Source organism: Bufo gargarizans, chromosome 6 (genome assembly GCF_014858855.1).
Source record: "Bufo gargarizans isolate SCDJY-AF-19 chromosome 6, ASM1485885v1, whole genome shotgun sequence".
Taxonomy (NCBI): Eukaryota; Metazoa; Chordata; class Amphibia; order Anura; family Bufonidae; genus Bufo; species Bufo gargarizans.
This window is the reverse complement of record NC_058085.1, coordinates 249,078,418-249,090,285: the sequence shown is the minus strand read 5'-3', so window position 1 is coordinate 249,090,285 and position 11,868 is coordinate 249,078,418. Positions and strand designations below refer to the sequence as shown.

Below are 11,868 nucleotides of genomic sequence, written 5' to 3'. Positions count from 1 at the left end.
CCATTGTTTACTTAATTTGTTAAGAATCATGATTGCTACATCTGTAATGTGTGGGATCTTCAGGCAATCATCTAAAAATTCCACAAACAACATAACCAAGAACCTTCAACAGAAATACCAATACAGAAATAGAAAGCTAAAGCGTACTGTATAACAAATGGCTTAATTTCTAAATATCAGAAAAATTTGAACGTAAAATATTTACGTTACAGTATGGTATATATACTGTATATATATATATATATAATTCTCTTATGTTGACTAACCTCCACTAGACAAGACAGCTTCCTTGCCAACATTGTTACACCCGAGTAAATATATTTGGTAAAAAAAAGTATGTTTTTTGGGGTTTGCTTTTTCTTTTATTAGAAAAAATCTTCTTAATGCATTACTGTGTAATGTGATCCCATATACTGTTTCTATGAACTTTCATGTCAACCTGTGTAACCTTCACTTGGTGGGGTCATCTCTCATTGTCTCCCTCCTTTACATTATACTTGTTATTTAGAAAATGACGACTTGTCAAACTTAAAGAATGGCCACCTCCAAATTACAATTCCAAATGTCCATTCAGCATGACAGTTTTTTCTACTTAAGATGGGTGAGTATAAAACAGCAGCACAATATTACGCAGCTTCTGAACCCTAACCAGGTGAACATGTCAAGAAAGGTTGTTGTGCCTGCTGACTGGTCTTAAGACACCCAAACTTAAAACTGCTGCAGTCTGCCTCTAGTCATCCTTATGCTGTCTAGTAGCTCTACCCCGGGTGAGTGACTACACATTTCTACATGGGATGCCCTATACACCTATATTTTGAAAACAGACAACAATGATAGAAAACAGAGGGTGGTTATTAATGGTAAATACTCAGATTGGGTCACTGTCACTAGTGGAGTACCTCAGGGGTCAGTATTGGGCCCTATTCTGTTCAATATATTTATTAATGATCTTGTAGAAGGCTTGCATAGTAAAATATCAATTTTTGCAGATGACACTAAACTGTGTAAAGTAATTAACCCTGAAGAGGACAGTATACTACTACAGAGGGATCTGGATAGATTGGAGGCTTGGACAGATAAGTGGCAGATGAGGTTTAACACTGACAAATGTAAAGTTATGCACATGGGAAGGAATAATGCAAGTCACCCGTACTTATTAAATGGTAAAACACTCGGTAACACTGACATGGAAAAATATCTAGGAATTTTAATAAACAGCAAACTAAGCTGCAAAAAACAGTGTCAGGCAGCTGCTGCCAAGGCCAATAAGATAATGGGTTGCATCAAAAGGGGCATATATGCCCGTGATGAGAACATAGTCCTACCACTTTACAAATCATTAGTCAGACCACACATGGAGTACTGTGTACAGTTCTGGGCTCCAGTGAACAAAGCAGACATAGCAGAGCTGGAGAGGGTCCAGAGGAGGGCAACTAAAGTAATAACTGGAATGGGGCAACTACAGTACCCTGAAAGATTATCAAAATTAGGGTTATTCACTTTAGAAAAAAGACGACTGAGAGGAGATCTAATTAATATGTATAAATATATCAGGGGTCAGTACAGAGATCTATCCCGTCATCTATTTATTCCCAGGACGGTGACTGTGACGAGGGGACATCCTATGCATCTGGAGGAAAGAAGGTTTGTACACAAACATAGAAGAGGATTCTTTACGGTAAGAGCAGTGAGACTATGGAACTCTCTGCCTGAGGAGGTGGTGATGGTGAGTACAATAAAGGAATTCAAGAGGGGCCTGGATGTATTTCTGGAGTGTAATAATATTACAGGCTATAGCTACTAGAGAGATATCGTTGATCCAGGGATTTATTCTGATTCCCTGATTGGAGTCGGGAAGGAATTTTTATTCCCCTAAAGTGAGGAAAATTGGCTTCTACCTCACAGGGTTTTTTTGCCTCCTTCTGGATCAACTTGCAGGATAACAGGCCGAACTGGATGGACAAATGTATTTTTTCGGCCTTATGTACTATGTTACTATGTTACTATGTAGGATTCCCAGACCGAATATAGACATGACCATGACAGTCTGGGGGTGGGGGTTTGTATTGTGGTACTGAATGGATTGGATGAGCTGTTAGTGACCCAATTGCAGGACAGAGGGCAGCCTAACACTTTGGAACCTAGACCATCCAGAAATGCAGAAGTGTCCTTGGAATTGCAATGGGTAAATAGGGACCAAAAATGAGAGAACTGCTGACAGGGCTGTCAGCTGAAAGATTCTATCAGTAACACTAAATAGGGACTTAGATGTAAAGAAGGGGTTTGGATTCACGTAGTAGTATTACAGTGGAGAACAGCTGTTTGTCAAAAGATGGCCAGTTGGGATGCTAGGTCATTATGAATACCTCCACAATTTCTGGTATGGACTGAGATTCAAATAAAAATGGGAACATGAGCCATGGTGGTGGTGGGCCGTAGTTATTACTGGCCAAAAATCTACAGAGAACCAGAGATCTGGTATGAGAATGAAAAGGAGCCCAACTTGTTTGCTCCTTTTCAGGACCTAAAGCAGACGCCACTGGACATGCCTTGAGTAGGCAGGGCCAGGCAGGCCAACACTTCAGAGTTGCTGAGGTGCAATTGATATTATCCCTGGGAGAGGATGATGCAACCACCTCAGGAGCTGAAGGAAGTAGTCACAGGGGAGGAAGCAGTCAAGGAGAAGCACAAGCCAGAGGCTAAAGGGGGAACCAGGAAAAGCTGATAGAGAGAAGCCCAGTGAGTTTGTGGGTCAGAGTTTCCTGAGATATCTGACAAAAATAAGATAGCAGTTAGGAGAGGAGACATTTTATATGATTACAAAAGCCTCGTACAGATGCCAATAACTGTTAATGTACCAGTGATTGTCAATTATGGTGCTGTGGTTAAGATGCCATAGTTTATCTTAAAAAGCTAAGACTTTATTATAGAACTAAAAGTGTTTTAATGTGGTTCATGCTACAGTATGTTGCAATTCTTATTGTCTTAGGTTGCGTGTAATTGTGGAGTACAGCAATTGTGAAATCGGGAGGGGGGTTTTATGTAAGGTGAACAGAAAGATTTCCCACTTTACCAGGAGAAGTTATTGTAATTAAACTCTGTTATTTAAATTTGCTTGATATGTTAACATGTGAATGTTTGGTAATGGTGCCACAGCATTGATAAGGGTAGACCCTCTAGTGAAGTGATGACCATAGTGTTGCGTTAGTACTTTTGAAAGAAATATAGCTATGTGAAGTACTGCCCTAGCTGCCATTACTGATGAGAGAGGGGAAAATGTGCCAGTTCCAGTTTCGACTGTGGGGGACTGATGATTCTGATGTCATGTCCCTCACATGGGCTGGGACTGGTATTTAAGGCCGAGTTTGGTTACTGCTGGTCGGACGATGTGTCAAGGAAAGATTTTGTATCTGCAGACTGCCTTTCAGTGACTCTAGGCTCTGGGACTTACATTTAATTGGAGCTGAGCCCAGCTGGAGGAGGGAAGAGTAGCCGCAGGTGAAACTCCTGAGTGAACTACCAAGAGAAGCTTTGCAGTTGAGAGGCCTGAATATAAAACCTGCTGAAGTGACATCTCTTCCACTGGTTTGAGCACTGTACCAATACCACCATCCCACCATGGGCAGAACTGTCAATGATGTGCTTTGCCAAAGTCAACCATAATGATATAGTTATCTCTTAGCTCTACTCTGGGTGAGATTGCACATTCCTGCGATAGTGGTCCCTTACATATGTAAGAAAATCTACCTGCTATGGGGCCTTCAAGAGATGAGTCCTGGTTGCTACTGTGTGGTATAGCCCAGTGTAAGTCTTCTATGTACAGAGAAATTATAATGTGCACCTTAATTGCTATGTTGCCCCTTCTCTACTGTGTATGCTACAGACAGATCCCTAGACAAGGAACCTTAAAACAGAGCCAACTGTTGGACTGCACTAGGTTACTATTATTTGTGGCATTACCATAGAGAGCTATGTGAGGTCAGGTGTTTCAATGGTGTTCTTGCTCTTCTCAAAGTTTGACAACACTTTTTTAGAAAATATCAACTATGTGCAATATCAGCCAACCAGTCTAATCTAATTTGTTTTTGAAAGTATGGTTGGAAGAACATTCTGTCTGAACACAGTGTCTTTCATCCATGCATTAATTTGCACTATTCCATCATTTTAAACTTAGAACTTGCAGGATACTGGTTCAATAACCTCAATGAAGATCAAACTACTGCCCCTCTAAATAGCTGTAGACTATTGTAGCGTGAAAGTCAAATTTTAAACATTTTAAATTGTGATTTCCAGAGACTTGTTGGATTGGACCTAAGAAAAATAAGATGGAATGATGGATTGTGTAGGCCTAAAATCCTGAAACTTTAATTATAGGGACAAACTTACAAACATATGTATTCAAATCAATCACATTCCTTCTTTTAGAAGATGAGATCTGAGTTAGAACCAATGAATTGTGACTTCTGGCTACTGGAATGGAGGTTATGGAGATTGTCAGCAGATCTTATAAATTACTTGAACTGCCCAGCAGTCACATGCTAATGCTGTACACAACTTTCACATACACATTTTATACAAAGAGATAGAATAACTGATGCCCCCACTGCAGATGGCAAGAGACCAGTCTGAGGCCAATAGTAGGCTAAGAACTTCAACTAGAGGAGCCATCATCTCAGCCCTGCTCTTGTGTTGGTCTTCTACACTAACCTGTCCTAGCGCTGTCCTCATATTTCTGCATGGGAACTGCTATTGATTGGGCCACTGGGACCTATTGGGATCAAGGAAGGGATCCTAGCTGGCATGCCTGACAGTACAAGCTGGTATCCAGTGCTATTCCTTTAATGGAATTTAGTATACGAATGTGAAGCAAAAAATGAAAACCTGATCTGAATAGAGTTTACATGATACAAGATTCAAAAGGAGATGACTGAGGTCAGGCTGTCACCTGAGCACAAATGGGGCACATTTTGCTGGCCAGCAACAAACTCCATTTGTCATTTCTAACATATAAAAACAGACAGAATAAATAGACTGAGTACATGTAACCCTTTGGCTGCCAGACTAGCATCCAAACAGCGAAGGAGTTAGAAGCAGCTGCACGCCACAGGATTCATGAAGCTCTGGGTTATAATGAAGACCTATGTGAGCACTGTAGTGGCCATATAAATATGCCATCTCAAAACAGAACAGTTGCAATGCATCTACTAGGGAAGGTAAAAATGACTATTATGCATGATGTGTCCTGTTCTTACTTCCAAAGTGAACACACCAGTCATATTGGTATTTCAGGATCTACTGCAGGCCAGAACTATTCTTTTACTGCAGTCGTGCAGCTGCTTTAACAAAGTGAAATTCAGTCCAGCGTACAGAAGCCAATGGCATGGGCTCAATTTATAGGCTCAGGAGGAGGACGAGAAGGGGGTGGACCTGGGGGCATTCGTGAAGGTGGAGGACCTGGTGGAGGTTGCCGCTGTGGTGGTTGATGAGGAGGCTGTTTAGGTGATTGCATTGGAGGTGGTGGAGGGCTTGGTGAAGCACTTCTGGCAGGTGGCTTATAGATAGCCTGGCTTCCATCAGCTTTAACTCTTGTGAAATTGATACAGCGTCCCTAGAAAAAAGAGAGAGAGAAAACACAAAAACACAATCAATTTTAAAGACTAACGAAAACTATGATATGCAGGGAAGTAACAAACTGCCTGTCCCTCAGTCATCGATTACTGATTCCTCTTCTGAATGTTACCCAGCAGAACAACAGTGCAGGCACTACACAGTCAATTAGTATTGGAAGTTTGTGGGAATTTGTCCCCAAAACAGTAGTTTATGGGAAATGATCAAAGGAACTCATAGTGAAGAAGTGGCAACTTCTTTTGACTTTTAAAAATCCATGTAGTAGAAAACGTTGACAAAACATATCAGTTCCACTGACTTTGAATTGAGTCGCGTGGGGCATGCTCACTTCTCCTATCTGTAGTCCTGTAGTAGGGTGGTGGACAAGGCTCCCCAATTCTGGTAATCAATGGAGGTCTTAGCAGTCACCTGCCCTATGATATAGCATTTATCTCCATTACTGTTGCTAGAATACCCTTTAATACAAAAGGCTTAAACTTCTCTAAGAATTCAATACTTGTCAATACTTCTGGCCCTGGTAACCCAGCAGGTCAGTGTGCTAATGGCAACACTTTTTGCCCTCCGTTACTATTATCATAGGGACATTGGGCCTCACATAAACCAAAAACAATCTAGCTTCAATCTTTCTAGCCTTGGCAATATGAGACTTGGATGGTTGCTATGTACAATGTTCCGAACACAGACCTGACAGACCATAATGGAAATAAGTGTCGCCATGGACAGAATGGAAGATACATTTTCCCACAAGATTCAGTTCACTGCCCTAGCCCTGTCTCAAAATACAGTACATGGGCCAAGAAAGTGGCTTGTGAGTGACCCTATTAGCACTGGTACAAATGCATACTTGTAGACCATCTTGGAGAACAAATATAAAGCCTGTTCAGATAATCTAAATGACCTCTCACAAGGAAGTTACTAGTGACATGTTGTGTCATATGTTCTTACCTTGTCTCCTGCCTGCGGCCTCATTAGTGACACTTGGTCATAGCCTCTCCTCAACAGAGCCCAAATCGCATCAAGCTTACCCTGGAGTAAAACATGAAGTCAGAAGTAAGTTCACCTACCATAATTCTAGATGTAGACAGAGATATGTTGTGAAGTAACATCTTGTTTACCTTGATTGGACTGTACCATTTCCTCTCCTGTGGATTATTACGGCGCATGTTTTTCTTTGGTTTAGGCTCCCAGGGTTCAAATTCTTGCTCTGGCAGTTTAATGACAGCATTTTTGGGTTTCTCTAGTTTTGCTCCTTCTTCTGTGGAGCCCTTATCACCCCACCTCACCTACAGTAAAAAAAAAATCTATAACATATACTACATCTACAGCTCTCTTGACGTGTCTGTTTTAGGACTTTTTCACACAAACTAGTTTTCCATCCGGATGCTATATGTGTCGTGATTGCATAGCATCCAGACTGAATCCTGACCTGTTTATTTCAATGGGCCTGTGTACATGAGCACCATTTTTCATCATCTGTGTGTTCATGAAAAATCGCACCATGTTCCATATTGTGTGTTTTTCACACAGCCCTGGCTCTATAGAAGTAAATGGGGCTTGTATGAAAAACGGAAAGAATCCGGATGCAATGCGTTTTTCACTGAGGGTTTCTGGGAGATGTAGATTGTTACTCCAGTTTTTTTTCAAGTGCATGAAAAACATGTGCAATCTGGATACAATCTGAACAGAGAGGGAGCACACGCGGAACACAATCGCAGACAGAACTTATTGAACTTGCGTGCAAAACCACCAGTTTTTTTCCTGAACAGCTCCTGACACAATCCATATCGCTTATGTGAAAGAGTCCTAAGCAAACACTTCAAATGAAATAACTATTCTGCAGTATATTTTCTTTGAACTTGCTCTGTGATGTCACTCTACCATTCCTGCTAGAAATGTATAAATACATGTACAACTTTCCCTTGTAACAGTGTGTGTCCCTACACACGCTGATGCTGTTGAACCAGTACTGTCAGTGTTATAGCTACTGGATTAGTAAACTCCACAACTGCCCCAGTTTTACCTCCATCCTCTTTATACCGCCAACGCCTCTTCCTCCATAATAAGATGCATCCACAGTTGGCCACTTTTTCTTTGGTAAACCATCCTCATCATCAGATTCCTGAATAAACAAGATTAAAAAAGGAAACTCATTATACATTTCTTCTGAGTAGGTGCGGACAGCACTATCAAGCAAGTTCAATAACATTTTAGGTAAAGGTAAGTGCTAACACTCCTATCATATATACCTCTTCCGAAGACCCACAAAAATCTAAACTATAGGCCACCCATTAGCAAGATTGTTGCACAGTATTAGTGTTAGGTGAACCCTAAACCATAAGCATGACTAAGACAAGTTTCTTTTGCCAGTTGAAAAAAAGTAGTTGTCTCCTCTTGAACATTAGTGGCATATTTTTAGGATATGCCACCAATGTCACATAGGTGCAGGTCCCACCTCTGTCTTAGGGGGAGCTCGACAATTTTCAGAAGTCATATAGAAGTGAAGTTCCCTCCATTCACTTCTATGGAACTGCCAGAAATAGCAGAGCCAGTGCTTTTCTATTTTTGGAATTCCCCTAAAAATTTATGTAGGGTGGTCACGCATGCACAGTGCAATCTCGTTTTCTTTGGGAGCTTCATTCTTTGGGTGCCACCAATGTTTCAGATGACAACTCCTTTAACTCTCTTGATGCAAAAGTTGTTCAGAACATTAGCCACAGCATGTTGACCTTGAACTATCCATCCCGCATCTCATCCCACTTAGTTTTTAACCATCTACAATCTGGCGTCGGCCCCAACAACTCCAGTGTCTCCCATTCACACACCACCTCTTCATAACACCTTCTCTCTGTTGACGACCCTCAAGGCTCTGTCCTGGGGCCCCTACTCTTCCACATTTATATCTTCAACCTGGGACAGCTCATAAAGTCCCACGAGTTTCAATGCCACCTCTATGCTGATGAGACCCAAATTTACTTCTCTGGTCCAGATGTCATCTCCCTACGATACAAAGCCTTAGCATGTCTGTCAGTCTTGTACAAACTGGGATCAAAATAATTTGACCCTTACCAGCTGGACATTGGACCAACTGGGCATTTCAATAAGTGTAATACTTAGTTTTTTCCTGCAGGGGCACTGCAGCAATAGGGAGCAGTTACAAAACATGATCAGCTTGGCTCACAATCTAAAAGGGCAGATCGAAAGAAGGAAACTCTTACAAAACTGGTGGATTGACCAGTTTTGTATAGCTACATCCTTGTATCTTGAGTAGTGAGCAACAGTATACATTTATGTAATGAGTTGAGAGGCATCAAAGATGATAAAGTATATATGAAAATACATTTTTTGTGGAAGGTTTTTGAATTCATATTTTTTTCATAGATGCAGTTGATAAGTCTCTTGATGTTATAGAACAATGGACACATTGTCTAGAGGTCGTGGTGAGACATACATAGGGAGGATTGAAAGGAAGCCTGTGTATATATATCCACAGAGTCAGAGTGGAAGAGGGAGGTTCTAGATAATGTATAGAACTATGAATGAAGACATTGTTGGATGGCACATGGCTAACCCAGCAGGTTAAAAAATGAAAAACCTCTTACATTCCAGTAACAGAATTTAACTTTTTCCAGGGTTTGTACAGGTTTTACTCAAATATTCATGTGTGATATTTCCTGCATATATTGCAGGAGTAATTATAATTTAATATTATTGTACTGTATAATATAAGATATGGTAGATAGTCATTGAAAGACATGCTTAAAGGGGTTGTCTCATCAATGACAGTCATTTATATACTAACAGAGTCGGAATGGCAAAAGTCTGACCTCTGTGACCTTTGCTGACCTCTAATATAAAGCAGTAGTGCTAGAAATGTGCCATGCCACTTGCCTCCTGTTAGGTCCATTTGGTTTTCTTTAAGGGCTGCATGGTCAGCCAATTATAGTCAATGACCTACCATGTGGCCTTCTAGAAAAAAAACACAGCACATTCCGAACTAGGCAGCACTTGATTTTCAAAGGGTGGTGTACAAGTGCCTTATTGCCCAAAATGGAGACAGGAAAGATTCCCTCTTATTAAAAATGTCTACATAAATTATATTAAACGGTGGGAAGAGGGGGCTAGATTTATCAATCTGGTGTAAAGTAGAACTGGCTTAGTTGCCCATAGAAACTAATCAGATTCCACTTTTCATTTTCCAAAGGAGCTGTGAAAAATGAAAGGTGGAATCTGATTGGTTGCTATGGGCAACTAAGCCAGTTCTACTTTACACCATTTTGATAAATCTCCATAAGAGTGTGCAAAGGCTTAGTAATTCAGTGTGGGCCATGAAAAACAGACCCCTGTCCCTTGTGTAGTTTGTACAGGATAATGCTTATCTGACCTCATTCATCAAAACTGTCTTTGTAGGCCATAGCAAGCAATCAGAGATCCGCTTTCATTTTGCCACAGCAGTTTAAGAAATACATGAGTCACACAAACAGCACCAAAATCCACTTCATGATCCAATCATTGGCATTTTGCACAGATTCTGGAACACAGCAGTGTATATGGACATATACGAGCAATTCTGAGCGTAAATACTTTTACTTCTAGAAAGACAGGGCGACTTGCCATACTTCACATGTGACTCTGTGCTGATTTCATGAAGCATTCACAAAAGAACATACAGTGAGCAAAGGGTTGTGGCCTCCATGGTCACCAGACGTAACAGTGAGTGATTTTATCTGTGGGGTTACATGAAGGGTGATGTTTATGAAACAAATTCCAGCCAGTCCACGAACTGAAATGTCTGGAATATGGGACATGTGGTGTTGCTGAAAGTGTTCCTGAACATGGTAAGACGGGCACAACTTTGCATAGCCTCGGTCAGAAACCACTTCCACCATCTCCTGTAACGGGTACATATCTCATGCTTCCATTATGCTGTACAAACCACACAAGGGGCACAGGGTTCTGTTTTTCGAGGCCTACCCTATAGTACTTCTGTAAGGGTCAGGTGGTCTAGAGTGATTTAGCTGTGAATACCTCAATTCTTGTTGGTCTAGCACAGTATTTATCGCTGTTTCTAAGCCAAGTAACCTCTCACTCAAATAAATTACTTCAAAGTACCCCCAAAGCTATGATCTTACACTATACTGCACAATCAAATCACAGCATTAGGACAGTGTCTGTACCCTCTAGACAGAGAGAAAGGGTGGAATTTATCATTCTCGTCCTCCATTTCTGGCAAAATAAAGTAACAAACTTCTGGGTTCATTTATCAAACTGGTATCAAGTAAAACTGGCTTAGTTGTCCATAGCAACCAATCAAATTCAATATTTAATTTTCCAAAGGAGCTGTCAAAGATAAAAGGTGTAATCTAATTGGTTGCTATTGGCAAAAAGGCCAGGTCTACTTTAAACCAGTTTGATAAATGACCCTATTCGTGTTTATGAGTTTTTAAACCTTAAATCTAGGCCCAAGTGGTTTCTACGCCGCCCACTACACTTTCCTAATAAGGGGCGTGGCAAGGCTGGGGAGAGGCCCAGCTTATATATTTTCGTTTACGACATGTTTCTGGCATCAAAGAAGACTGAAATCTATGCCAACTCTGAGCTGGCGTAGATTTCACTCTAAGCACACCGACTGCTGGAGGATGCACCCAATTTATGACAAGGTGTAGTCCAAAATGGTGGTCCATGATAAACCCCCCTGCAAACTTGAGTTATGTCCATAGGGTCTAACGTGTTATACTGCACATTGTCCATGGTAGTCAAGGGTGGCATAGCAATTAATACCTAATATGATTGCGGGGTTAATAATGGTGTTCTGTGACACCAAAAATATCTAATTAATTTGAATTACTTCAAATAGGCCCTGAATTCTTTATAAGGTTTGGGGTTCTGGTTTTCTGAAAGCTCCATATTCCATGCTTACCTCCTTTACACAGCAATAGAGTACTGTGGTGTTGGCCTGCAGCCATTGCTACAGGGCGCTCACTGCACAAAGGTTTATATAGCATTTAACTGATCTGCCCAGAGAGGGGGGCTACTATGATTTAGATCCCGCCAATGTCGATATGCCACCAAGATCTATGCTGAAGCAACCACTTTATAGGCCTCAAACGTGGCATGACATGGTTGATGTAAAAATTAAAATAAGACATCATATAGTACAATCTCTCAAAGCTAGAACCAGCTCTGTACCTCACATGGATCCAGAGCTCCCCCCATTTATTACTATTACTACTCCAATTACTA

General features: G+C 41.0%; 1 protein-coding gene across 1 annotated transcript in view; it reads right to left on the bottom strand.

Moving 5' to 3' along the window:
- Window positions 1-1,896: 1,896 nt before the first annotated feature.
- LOC122940999 (anthrax toxin receptor 1-like) overlaps window positions 1,897-11,868 on the bottom strand; it is a 92,370-nt gene continuing 82,398 nt past the window's right edge. Inside the window, exons 15-18 of the mRNA XM_044297970.1 lie at window positions 7,649-7,747; window positions 6,744-6,911; window positions 6,574-6,654; window positions 1,897-5,608 (exon numbers count right to left, since the gene is read on the bottom strand). Of these exons, the coding sequence (XP_044153905.1) occupies window positions 5,387-5,608; window positions 6,574-6,654; window positions 6,744-6,911; window positions 7,649-7,747 (570 nt within the window). The 3' untranslated portion in view covers window positions 1,897-5,386. The remainder of the gene's footprint in view (window positions 5,609-6,573; window positions 6,655-6,743; window positions 6,912-7,648; window positions 7,748-11,868) is intronic.